This window comes from Xiphophorus hellerii, chromosome 3 (genome assembly GCF_003331165.1).
Source record: "Xiphophorus hellerii strain 12219 chromosome 3, Xiphophorus_hellerii-4.1, whole genome shotgun sequence".
NCBI classification, from domain to species: Eukaryota; Metazoa; Chordata; class Actinopteri; order Cyprinodontiformes; family Poeciliidae; genus Xiphophorus; species Xiphophorus hellerii.
In genome coordinates, this window is record NC_045674.1 from 33,793,466 (window position 1) to 33,806,662 (window position 13,197).

Sequence of the window (13,197 nt, forward strand, 5' to 3'; positions counted from 1 at the left end):
CTTAACCCCTTTCAAAGCTCTGGAACATTAGACCAGATGGAGCTTCTATGAAGAGAAAACCAGCTGAGAGAAAACCTGAAGATACAACAAATAATACAACTTAGAGTGCAGTAGAAGAAGAAAGTGAGAAAAAGTGGTCAGTTTGTTCTCTGGAGATGCAACAGTAAGTCTATAGCAGCATAACTATAGAGAGATCTCAGAATAGAAAGAGGCTGAGAGAGGCAGAACCAGGAGAACCGTCTTTCTGGACTGAATGCCCCTGCAGTGGGTTTTGTGAATAGCTTGTTTCAGTCATGGAATTACTGCATGTTGGTGATGCACATATATTAATGGAAATTCATATGGTGTGTTTGTTTTCAGATTTTGGTAAACCGTCGCTACAGACCATCAGAGTGGTAATTTCCCAGTGGAACCTGTTCATCACTGCAGGATGTCCAGAGAGACCTCCAACTTTCAAATAATGTGCCCAGCTTTAGAGCAGGAAACATCTTCTCACACTAGCTATTTTTTCATTGTAAACATATTTCTAAAGATGCTCTTTTACCTGCTGGATTTGGTATATTTTATTGAATTATTATATTGCAATCTGCCCATTTGATTTTCCTTTTGCTATATTTACTTTGGGGTTTGAAAGTCCAATAATTGTTTTATTGTGGTCCTGGTGGTCTGCTGCTGATGTCTAACTCTTCTGTGTGCTGTGGTTGCTGAACTTGACTTGTCAAGTGTCTGGTGCCTTCAGTTTTTTTGTTTGTTTGTTTTGTTGTGTTTGGTAGATGCCGTCCACTACCACTGGCTCTTCTGTCAGCGACCTTAGTTTCAGTTTCAGTTTATGTGAGGGAACAATCATCTCACCCTAAATGTAAGCACAACAAAATAGATGATTGTAGATTTTAGGAGAAACAGGATTAGATCAAACCCTATTTCCATCATGGGAGAAGACGTGGAGGTGGTTGAGGAATATAAATACATCGGTGTTCATCTGGACAAAAGACTGGACTGGAGATGCAACAGTGAAGCGTCTATAAGAAGAGTCAGAGCAGACTGGACTTCTTGAGGAAGCTAAGATCCTTCAAGGTTTGCAGCAAGATGCTGCAGATTTTCCATCAGTCTGTTGTTGAGAGGATCATCTCTTCATCTGTCATCTGTTGGGGCAGCAACATCGGAACCAGCCAGGGACATAAAAAGGCTCAACAACCTGATGAAGAAGTCTGGTTCTGTTCTGGTTCTGTTCTGGGGACGACTGTGGAACCTCTGGACATGATGAGGCAAAGAAGGATTATTTATGAGGTCAAGAAAGTTATGGACAACCCTGACAATCTTCTTCATGAAACTGAGCATCTTCAGTCAGAGACTTCTTCAGAGTCACTGTAATACAGACTGGTACAGGAGATCTTTCCTGCCAACAGCCATCACTGTCTAAAATAACTCTTTAATTTCCCTTTGGGATCAATAAAGTATTTTTGAATTTTACTATATAGGTCCTTATTTTGAAGGTGAAACATATTCATTCATTCTTTCATTTGTCATTCAAAATTTTCAAAAGAGAAAACTAGGACTCTCGTTCTTGTTTTTTTGTTACCTGTCTTTCATTTCTTTCAAATTATGTCAGACTATAATATTCAATATAGATTCTAACGTTTTCATTTAAATTAATGACAAGCTTTTTTTGTATTACCAGACATCAGATCATTGGTTGGCTCTTTCTTTAACTCTTGTTCTGGCTTGTTCCAGCTCGGCCATCATTGGTAGGAGACCGTCATACATGTTGGTCTTAATGGCTCTAAGTTTCTCCTGGTACTCCGTTGGCAAGCCATGTTGCTCTGCTCCCATTACAATCACCTAATGTTAATGACAAAAAACAGTCAATCTTTAAACTGGTGGCGAATTATTTCTAAACAACAACAGCTATTCAATACTTCTGTTAGTCTTATTAGGGTCAGCATAAAATCACATTAACCTCATTTTCAAACCAATTAATATAAGATTTTTGTCCTAAACATGATAATACAAAAAGATTTCTTCGTATCTTTTGATTTTGTTTTTAACTGTGGTTTTAACTTTACAAATTCCAAATTGCTTCTATAGTTTAGGTAAAAAAATGTGGATCAACTAAATACTGTATATAGCTTTGAGAATGCAAATAGGACAACTATCTTATTTATATGCACAACAACAAGCATAAAATAATAGAGATCAAAAACTGCTGAAGCATTATAAAACACAAAGGGGTGATGGCAACGTCATGCTTTGAGAGCGGTCTGGCATCCTGGACAACATGCTGTCAGGTCAATGGACTGCAGAATGCCACGCTGAGGCCCGATTGTTCTGATTGTCAATGAAGTAAACTCTTTGAGATCATTTACAAAGAAAAATAAATAGAGCTAAAAAAAGAGGTTTATTGTTTCTAGGTGGATTCTAGAACCTTCACAATAAATAAAAAAATATATATAAATAAGTTATAATAATTTATAAAATAAAATATTATTTAGCCAACTCTTTGTGTATTGTGAGATACTGTAGTTTAAAAAGAAACGGACCAGTGATTGACAGGTCACAAAGCCGAGATTTTCTGTTTGGTTTTTAGTGGATTTTTTGTTTCTGATCCACATTTAGGTTTCTAATAATTGTCCTACACATGAAAAAACATTCATTTAACCAAACTTAGGGTAGATTGTTCAAAATAAAAAAACCCTGATAGAGAAATGCTAGTGGATGGATGTGGATGTTCTGAAATTTGTCTGTGCAGTTTGAAGAGGGGCAGAGCGGTCTCCTGATCACCATCTGTTGAATCCATTAATGGTGAGTCTGCTGGACGTGATGAACCCAAATGAGCATTCAGGGTGAACTAAAAACATTTGGAAGAAGCCATAGTAACATGAGTTCTTTCACTTTTCTCCACAAGTGTTTATCTCAAGTTCCAGGGGAGGTTGGAGAATCCAAATAGACTCTGTTCAGTAACTTTATTTACGATGCAGTTTAGAAGAGCTGTGCCCAGAAGCTTATTGGTGCCTGATGCAACAGCAAGCCTGACGACTTTTTGGTGGACCCCAGAAGTGTGAGAGGTCATCAGGCTAAGGAGACAAGTGGACTGATGATTATTTAAAAGAAACCAGGGCCCATCCTGATACAGTCCTGCAGTCAGTATCTGGCTCAAGCGGAGAATAAATGACTGTAGGATGGAGTGAGATGAACAGAGGAATTAGGTCTTCATTTGCAGTAATGTGGGCTCCTCTGGTTTGTTGTGGTATAAGAAGAGCTGTGATAAAGCAAAGCTATTAATTCACTCTTCCATCTACATTCCAACCCTCACCTAAAGTCATGAGACCTGAATAGTGGAGCTTCTGCTTCTCATCTACATGAGTCTGTTGAAGTGGTTAGAGTATTTAAGCTCTTCCCTTTGAAGACTATCCAGGCTGTCTCACTGGGAGGAGACCCCAAGGCTGGGTGGGAGTAGATGTCTCTTCTGGCATGGCAATGCCTTGAAAAGCCCCTTAATGAGCCTCAGTGTCACCAGGGAAAGGTTTGGCTGGATATACCTTTTGGATCTGTTGCCCCTGCGACCTAATTTTGGACAAATAGAAGACAACAGGTGGATGGATTTTTTTTTTTTCAATGGTCTGGACATCAGGCTCAACAGTTTTCCATTAATTGTTATTTTCTATAGGGCTATTTGTGGTTCTTTTCACATAGTTTTAATGTAAATTATTTCATATTTTCCAATATACTGAATATTGGGCTGCTCCTTGGGCTCCAGTCTCCTTGGGCTGCCACCTTATTGTGGTGGAGGGGTTTGAGGGCCCCAATGACCCTAGGAGCTATGCTGTCTGGGGCTCCATGCTCCTGGTAGGGTCACCCAAGGCAGACAGGTCCTAGGTGAGGAACCAGACAAAGCGCATCCTGAAGACCCCGATGACGAACGGCAACATTGGACTTCGTGTTCCCTCGCCCAGACGCGGGTCACTGGGGCCCCACTCTGGAGCCAGGCCTGGAGAGGGGGCACGATGGCAAGCCTGGTGGCTGGGCTTTTACCCATGGAGCCCGACCGGGCTCAGCCCAAAAAGGAAACATGGGTCCCCCCTCCCATGGGCCCACCATCCATGAGAGGCGCCAAAGGGGTTGGGTGCAGTGTGGGATGGGTGGCGGCCGAGGGAGGGGACCCTGGCGGTCTGATCCTTGGTTGCAGAAACTGGCTCTTGGGACGTGGAATGTCACCTCTCTGGTGGGGAAGGAGCCGGAACTAGTGTGTGAGGTTGAGAGGTTCCGGCTAGAAATAGTCAGTCTCACCTCGACGCATGGCTCTGGTTCTGGAACCAGTCTCCTTGACAGGGTCAGAGTGACATACTTTCACTCTGGAGTTGCCCACGGTGAGAGGCACCGGGCAGGAGTGGGCATACTTGTTGCCCCCCATCTTGGCGCCTCTACGCCTGTACGAGGGTAGCCTCCCTCCGCCTACGGGTGGGGGAACGGGTCCTGACTGTTGTTTGTGCTTACGGGCTGAACGACAGTTCAGATGACCTATCCTTCTTTTAGTCCTTACAGGGGGTACTGGAGAGTGCCCCTCCTGGGGACTCCCTTGTTCTGCTGGGGAACTTCAACGCTCACATGGGCAATGACAGTGAGACCTGGAGGGACGACCCCCCAGATCTGAATTCGAGTGGTGTTCTGTTGTTGGACTTCTGTGCTCATCATGGATTGGCCATAACAAACACCATGTTCAGGCATAAGGGTGTCTAGGCCTGTCACAATAGCAAATTTTGCTCAACGATTAATTGTCTCAAAAATTAGTGCGATAAACGATAATATTGTTTGAAGACCTTTTTACACTGATTTAATGGAAATGACGTAATAATTCATGCGATTTCCTGCCAAAGATAGATACACTTTATTTTCAAAAGAACACTAAACACTGGAACTGATAAACAAAATAAACAAAACAACCAAAAACAAAACTAAAATGGATTCTCAGTCTCCATTAACAAAAAACTCACTGGAAAAAACAACAACTAAACAACATAAAGCCAAAGTGGAAATAAATACTGCATTCAACCAAAAGACTGCAGATTATGAAGTCTGCATATTATGTTGCCCTTCAGTAATAATTAGATTTAAATAGAGAAATGGGCACATCAACTACCTGATGCAATAATTCACACTACATGATTTTTTGCTCCTATTTTTCCCCTTAAGACAATCTTAGAACGTTGGTCTTTCTAAGATTGTGTGGTGTGTTACGGTAGATCGTCGTTGCCGCTCCGATCTAAATCAGGGGTTTTCCCTGACTGGGAGCTTAACGCAGCCTGTTGAATGTGACAGGCAGCCAATCAGAAAGGAAGGATTCTCCTCTGAGGGGAAATTACGGAGGGGAATCCCAAACAGCTGACACGGCGCAACCCGAAGTCCAGCAGACATCGGAGATGATATGTGGAAACAACATTAATGTTTATTCAACATGCAAAGAATATAGAAATGACAAGAGAAGGAGTTGGAGCGCAATTGCTACCGCAGTTGATAAACCCGGTAACTTTTCAGCTGTTCTTCGTTAACGTGACATAAATAGGTTCTAATGATTTTCATTCAGTCAGGACTTTACGCTGACACTAGCCACATGCATTGCAGGTAGATTGTAGTAAAGCATTGATTAATGTCTGGTTTTAAAATTAGTTCACTGGACTTGTAGCCATTATTTTGTGCCCATTGTTGGACACCACACAGCAGGACCGAACCCGATCGAACCGTTATAGCTAGGCTAATGTGTGGTCTGTCAGGTTTTGAAAATGGGCCGACAGCTCTAACATCGTGTAGTGTGCGCTGGGCATTACACTAAGGAAATGAGGAAGGGGGGTCAGTGGAGAGCACTGGAGTTGAGTCTTTTTTCATTCGGTGTCATTAACAGAAAGAGAAAAAGGCCGGAAGAGACGATAATGCAGATAAGTCCATAGTTTTAATTTATCGTACGATTAATTGATTTACCGTTTATTGTGACAGGCCTAAGGGTGTCCATATGTGCGGTTGGCACCTGGACACCCTAGGCCGCAGTTCAATGATCGACTTTGTCATCGTTTCATCGAATCTGTCGCCGTATATCTTGGACACTTGGGTGAAGAGAGGTGCGGAGCTGTCCACTGACCACTACCTGGTGGTGAGTTGGCTCCAGTGGTGGGGGAGGAAGCCAGTCAGACCTGGCAGGCCCAAACGTGTTGTGAGGGTCTGCTGGGAATGTCTGGCGGAATCCCCTGTGAGACGGAGCTTTAACTCCCATCTCCGGCAGAACTTTGAACACGTTCCGGGGGAGGACGGGGACATGGAGTCTGAGTGGACCATGTTCCGTGCCTCCATTGTCGAGGCTGCCTATCGAGGCTGTGGCTGCAAGGTTGTCGGTGCCTGTCGTGGCGGCAACCCTCGAACCCGTTGGTGGACACCTTAGGTGAGGGTTGCCGTCAGGCTGAAGAAGGAGTCCTATCAGATCTTTTTGGCCTGTGGGACTCAAGAAGCAGCTGATGGGTACTGGCGGACGAACAGGCATGTGGCTTGGGTGGTTGCTGAGTCAAAAACTCAGACGTGGGAGGAGTTTGGAGAGGCCCTGGAGAAAGACTTCCGTACGGCTTCAAGGCGATTCTGGTCCACCATCCGGCATCTCGGGGGGGAAGTGGTGCAGCACCAACACTGTTTATAGTGGGGATGGTGTGCTGCTGACCTCTACTCGGGACATTGTGGGCCGGTGGGCAGAATACTTTGAAGACCTCCCACCAACATGCCTTCCATTGAGGAAGCTGAGCCTGGGGACTCTGGGTTGGGCTCTCCAATCTCTGGGGACGAGGTCGCCGAGGTGGATAAAAAGCTCCTCAGTGGCAGGGCCCCGGGGGTGGATGAGATCCGCCCGGAGTTCCTTAAGGCTCTGGATGTTGCAGGGTTGTGTTGGCTGACGCGACTCTGCAATATTGCATGGACATCGGGGGCAGTTCCCTTGGATTGGCAGACTGGGGTGGTGGTCCCCCTGTTCAAACAGGGGGACCGGAGGGTGTGCTCCAATTACAGGGGGGTCACACTCTTAAGCCTCCCTGGCAAGGTCTATTCAGGGGTCCTGGAGAGGAGGGTCCATTGGATAGTCAAACCTCAGATTCAGGAAGAGCAGTGTGGTTTTCGTCCTGGTCGTGGAACACTGGACCAGCTCTACACCCTCAGCAGGGTCCTGGAGGGTGCATGGGAGTTTGCCCAACCAGTCTACATGTGTTTTGTGGACTTGGAGAAGGTGTTTGACCGTGTCCCTCGGGGAGCCCTGTGGGGGCTCCTCCGGGAGTATGGGGTCCTGGGCCCTTTGATACGGGCTCTCAGGTCCCTGTATGACCGGTGTCAGAGTCTGGTCTGCATTGCCGGCAGTAAGTCGGGCTCGTTTCCGGTGAGAGTTGGGCTACCCTGGGCTGCCCTTTGTCATGATTCTGTTCATCACTTTCATGGACAGAATTTCTAGGCACAGCCAAGGTGTTGAGGGGACCCGTTTTGGTGGCCTTAGGATTGTATCTCTGCTTTGTGCGAATGATGTGGTCCTATTGGCTTCATCAGGCCGTGATCTGCAGCTCTCGCTGGAGCGGTTCACAGCCAAGTGTGAAGCAGCTAGGATGAGGATCAGCGCCTCCAAATCCGAGGCCATGGTCTTGAGCCGGAAAAGGGTAGAGTGCCTTCTCCGGGTCAGGGGGGGTGTCCTGCCCCAGGTGGAGGAGTTCAAGTATCTCGGGATCTTGTTCACGAATGGGGGAAGAAGAGAGCGGGAGATCGACAGGAAGATTGGCGCAGCGTCTGCCGTCAAGCGGGCGCTGTACCGGTCCCACTGGGAGGAGGCCTCGGGGAAGACCCAGGACACGCTGGAGGGACTATGTCTCTCAGCTGGCCTGGGAACGCCTCGGGATACCCCCGGAGGAGCTGGAATAAGTGGCTGGGGAGAGGGAAGTCTGGGCCTCCCTTCTGAAGCTGCTACCCCCCGACCCGACCCCGGATAAGCAGAAGAAGATGGATGGGTGAATATTGACTTCTAAAGCCATTAATAATGAAGAAGAATCAGATATGTTTTAAGTAGCATTTTGCATACGTTGTGTACTTAAAGAATTTATCTTTGCTACATGAATGTCCAGTGATCAATCCCAAAGTTAGAAATGGAGAGACTACAAGATCTCTTTCAATTTAACAACATAATTGTGTTTTTAGTAGTCACATTGTTACCCAAAAGGGATGGGATTGGATTGAAATATATTAATTATATATAAGTATTTGAAGAATTTTGTATGACAATTTCATCTCATGAACTAAGACTGAATGCTCTCAAGACTGAATGTCATAAGGAAAATATAGACAAGACAAAGATTTTGAACTTTTCACAAGCAAATCCCGAACTAACAAATGAAATCTGGGCAGTTCATATAAATAAATTATAAATTTTATCACTGAACCTAAAGGCCAACTTTCTTTTTCATGAGTTAAAATTACTACTTCCAGTAAATTAAAGCACATAGAAACTCCTTCAGGATTTACATGATAGCCAGCATAAATTGATTTAAAAAGACCTTACCTGTAGATATTGTGGTGATGGTCGGGCATACACACAGCTGTTCATTATGTAGGTACGACAGCTGATATCTTGACCTTTTGTCTTCACTGATAATTCCACAGGTCGGTAAGCACCTAACATCACATTCTCTTGACTGAAGGGGTGCACATACAAGAGTGCACATGTTTTTAAGTATGCAAACATGTCCAGATAAAATTGAAAAACAAAGCAAATGAAATAACATTTTACTTGTCTAGTGACTCTAGATCAGATATGCTCATCCGCCACACCACACCCCACACCTCGTCCCCTGGGCTGTCCTCTATGGTGGCCACTCCACCATGCCAGCGGTCACTGGCTAGACCTTTGTAGTTGCCAAACACCAATTTATAATCCTAAAAAAAGACATGAAAGTCATTGATCAGATTTACTTTCCAGCATATAAGAGCTAGATGCTGACGGTACTTCTTCAGCACTATACCTTGAGCTTTGCCACGCAGTACACTGTTGCAGAGGGATTCTTGAGCTGGAGACGCTCCTTTAGAAGGTTACTACCATATGCAAAGTACAGAAATGTTTGGCTATTCTCCATGTTGTTATCAGGTGAGGACCTGTAAACAAGAGTCATCAAAAACAAAGAGTGAGCAATTAGCTGAGCCCCAGCTGTGTGTTTAGAGAAGCTGCTGGTAAAAATGAGAGAGCCTGAACAGCACAGTGACATAACTGAAGCACTGGCCTTTCAGCAGCACCACACTATTCCTGTGCTAATCCTACCCACTGTCACTGAGCACTATTCACTCACAAGTAGTTTACCACACGGGTTCAGACAAAGGCACAGAACCACGTACTTAACATAAAATACACGTATTCTCACACACAAAATCAGCAGCGATACTTAAGAAATATTATTGTAAAGAAAATATGAGGAACATAAAATTATTGATATTTCTATTAGTGCTAATTTTATAGCTTCATTCGTCACAGTTTGCACACTGTGACAAAGATTATTTTCCTGAAACTAGAGGTATTATTTCCAAACAACACCTGAAATAATTCAAACTACAATCTAATGATTAACTAATAATTTAGTCATGAAGGTTCTGGTTGGTTAGGGTATGAGATCAAACCCTAACCCTTAATCTCATAGAATGTGAGATCAAGGCACTCTGAGCACAGAGCACTGTGGAGCAGAGACAGAGGCTTGAGACCGGGCCGACATTCACCATTCATGGACAACATTCTAATATGGATGTAAGGCACATGGAGCAGCAGCAAAGTCAACATTACAAATTGCTAGTTGATTACAATGCAAGGCCTTATGAGTATGTACTGGAGCAATTAAGACCACTTCCATCAATGCTATTTTAGTGGAGACTAATACGAATCTATTAGAACCAAGGAGAGTAAAAACTACAACTTATCGCACAAAACTGAAAAGTAGTGAAGAAAAAAACCTTAAAAAATGCAAACTAACAAAAGGATTGCTGGGAATACTCCAAGTATTAAAAGAATAGGTTTGGGTGGACAGGAAATGAATGGGATTGGATAGAAAGACATTCTCAAATAATAATCAGTGGTAGGAGTTTGTCCCACAATCGGCAGATTGCTGGTTTGATCCCCGCTCCACCCGCCCCTGTTGTTGTGTCCTTGGGCAAGACGTTTCACCCACCTTGCCTGCCATGTTGCCTTATATTTTAGTTCAACGGTGGTGGCAAAGTATTAGCAACAATGTGGGGCTGTAACAAATACAACTACATGGTTCTACAAACCACATTAGGAGAGATTTAGGCTGTAGTTTTAAATCATTTTCAAATCAAATCAAATCAAATTTTATTTGTATAGTACATTTCAGCAGCAAGGCATTTCAAAGTGCTTTACATCATTACAAACACAGAAACACAATGCAATATAGAATCAATCATTAAGTCAAGTTCCATCAATAAATTTGTAATTGATTACATTTCAAATACAATTCTAAACAGGTGGGTTTTTAGTTGAGATTTAAAAGAAGTCAGTGTTTCAGCTGTTTTACAGTTTTCTGGAAGTTTGTTCCAAATTTGTGGTGCATAGATGCTGAAAGCTGCTTCTCCTCGTTTGGTTCTGGTTCTGGGGATGCAGAGCAGAACCAGAACCAGAACCTGAGAGGTCTGGAAGGTTAATACAACAACAGCAGATCTTTAATGTATTGTGGTGCTAAGCCGTTCAGTGATTTATAAACTAACAACAGTATTTTAAAGTCTATTCTTTGAGCTACAGGGAGCCAGTGTAGGGACTTTAAAACTGGTGTTATGTGCTCTATCTTCCTGGTTTTAGTGAGAACACCAGCAGCAGCATTCTGGATCAGCTGCAGCTGTTTGATTGATTTGTTGCACAGACCTGTGAAGACGCTGTTGCAATAATCAATACGACTGAAGATGAACGCATGGATGAGTTTCTCTAGATCTTGCTGAGACATTAGTCCTTTAATCCTGGAAATGTTCTTCAGGTGATAGAAGTCCGACTTTGTAACTGTCTTTATGTGGCTCTGGAGGTTCAGGTCAGAGTCCATCACTACTCCCAGGTTTCTGGCCTGATCGCTGGTTTTCAGTTGTACTAACTGAAGCTGTGCATTGACTCTAGATCTATAGCTCTAGATCTATAACTCTAGATCGTTCCCCTTTAGGTCCAAAAATAATAACTTCAGTTTTGTTTCTGTTCAGCTGGAGAAAGTTTTGGCACATCCACACATTTATCTGTTCTAAGCATCTGTTCAGTGATTGGATGGGCTCTGAGTCACCTGGTGACATCATAATGTAGAGCTGTGTGTCATCTGCATAGTTATGGTAGCTAATATTATTTCCTGTTATAACCTGAGTTAGTGGGAGTATATAAATATTGAATAAAAGGGGCCCTAGGATTGAACCTTGGGGTACCCCACATGTGACCTTTGACCTCTTTGATGAGAAGTTTCCAATTGAAACAAAGAAATCCCTGTTCTTTATGTAAGATTCAAACCAGTTAAGCACTGGACCGGAGAGTCCGACCCAACTCTCCAGTCGATTCAATAATATGTCATGGTCAACAGTGTTGAAAGCTTCACTGAGGTCCAACAGAACCAGCACTGTGGTTCTGCCACAGTCCGTATTTATATGGATGTCATTGAACACTTTTACAAGGGCAGTCTCTGTGCTGTGGTGAGCACGAAAACCAGACTGGAAGGAGTCAAAGAGGTTGGTTATTATTAGGAAGCTAGTTAATTGTTTACACACAGCTTTTTCAATAACTTTGCTGATGAATGGGAGGTCAGAGGTCAGAGGTCGGCCTGTAATTCTGCATTAGTGATTTGTCCAGATTGTTCTTTTTTATAAGTGGTTTGATTACTGCTGTTTTCAAAGCCTGGGGGAAAACGCCTGATGAGAGCGATGAGTTTACTATTTGGATCAGATCAGCAGCAATAACAGGCAGGACTTTCTTAAAGAAATGTGAGGGTAAAACATCCAGGCAGCAGAAACTGGAGCTTAGTTGACTTATAATTTCCTGTAGGGTTTTATAATTAAGTAGTTGAAATTGGGTCATTTTTCCTGTATTTGTTTTGTTTGGGCACAGCATTGGTACTGACTTTATAGTGGATGTGCAGATTAATCCTCTGATTTTTTGAATTTTCTCTGAAAAGAAGCTGGAAAACTGGTTGCAGGCGGCAATACATTGGAATTCAGGCGGTAACATCACAGGAGGGTTTGTGATTCTGTCAACTGTTGCAAATAAAGCTGGAGCATTGTTAATGTTTTTGTTTATGACATCCGCAAAGAAAGCCTCTCTTGCATGTTTTAGTGTTAAATGATAGTAACATAGTCTTTCTTTATAGATGTCACAATGAACGTGGAGTTGAGTTTTACGCCATTTTCGTTCTGCCCTACGGCAGAGTTGTCTTGCAGATCTAACTGTTTGTGTATTTCTCCATGGAGATTTCTTTTTACCAGACACAACCTTCATTTTAATTGGGGCAATGGAATCAATAATATCTGAAACTTTAGACTGAAAATCATTTACCAACTTATCTACATCATTACAGCTTAAGGGTGAGGAAGAAGAGTAGATTTGATTAAAAGTTTCTGCTGTGTTTCCAGTGAGAGAACGTTTTGTGATGGTTGCTGTTTGTCCAAGTGGGTTAAAAGATAAAGAACTTTCAAAGATAACAGGAAGTGATCCGACAGGGCGACATCAGTTACAGAGAGATTGGAAATATTTACATCCTTACTGATAACCAGGTCCAGTGTGTGTCCTTGAGTGTGTGTTGCTTGTTTGACATGTTGTGTTAGACCAAAAGTCTCTAAAATATTAGCGAGCTTTTTTGCCCCTCTGTCTTGGGGGTTGTCAACATGAATGTTGAAATCACCGACAATTATTAAACAATCATAATCAATACATATAAGAGATAGAAGCTCATTCAAGTCAGTAAAGAAATTTTCCACAAAAGTTGGAGTTATGTATAGAGTTACTGTCAAAGTTCGTTTGTGGCCTTTAACCTCAATTCCAAGATACTCAAAAGAGGTGAAGTGACCCAAAGAGATTTTACTACAATTTATGGTATTTTTAAATATTGAAGCCACGCCTCCTCCTTTTTTATGTTTTCTATTCTCACTGAAGAAATTGTAGTTAGGAGGCGCAGATTCAATTAG

General features: G+C 43.0%; 1 protein-coding gene across 1 annotated transcript; it reads right to left on the bottom strand.

The window, feature by feature from the left end:
- Nucleotides 1-1,681: 1,681 nt before the first annotated feature.
- ggctb (gamma-glutamylcyclotransferase b) lies at nucleotides 1,682-10,381 on the bottom strand. Its single transcript, XM_032557631.1, has 4 exons — nucleotides 9,021-10,381; nucleotides 8,789-8,934; nucleotides 8,561-8,693; nucleotides 1,682-1,839 (listed from the first exon to the last, which is right to left on the bottom strand). The coding sequence occupies exons 1-4, from the start codon at nucleotides 9,258-9,260 to the stop codon at nucleotides 1,687-1,689; spliced, it is 672 nt and encodes a 223-aa protein (XP_032413522.1). The 5' UTR covers nucleotides 9,261-10,381; the 3' UTR covers nucleotides 1,682-1,686.
- Nucleotides 10,382-13,197: the final 2,816 nt, after the last annotated feature.

Bases quoted from the DNA above. Each gene is read 5' to 3' on its own strand.
- ggctb (XM_032557631.1), bottom strand. From the start codon at position 9,260: ATGTCACTGTGCTGTTCAGGCTCTCTCATTTTTACCAGCAGCTTCTCT. The intron at 8,935-9,020 runs GTATAGTGCTGA...GTCTTTTTTTAG, and splicing joins ACTGCGTGGCAAAGCTCAAG to GATTATAAATTGGTGTTTGG. The intron at 8,694-8,788 runs GTAAAATGTTAT...GCACCCCTTCAG, and splicing joins GATCTAGAGTCACTAGACAA to TCAAGAGAATGTGATGTTAG.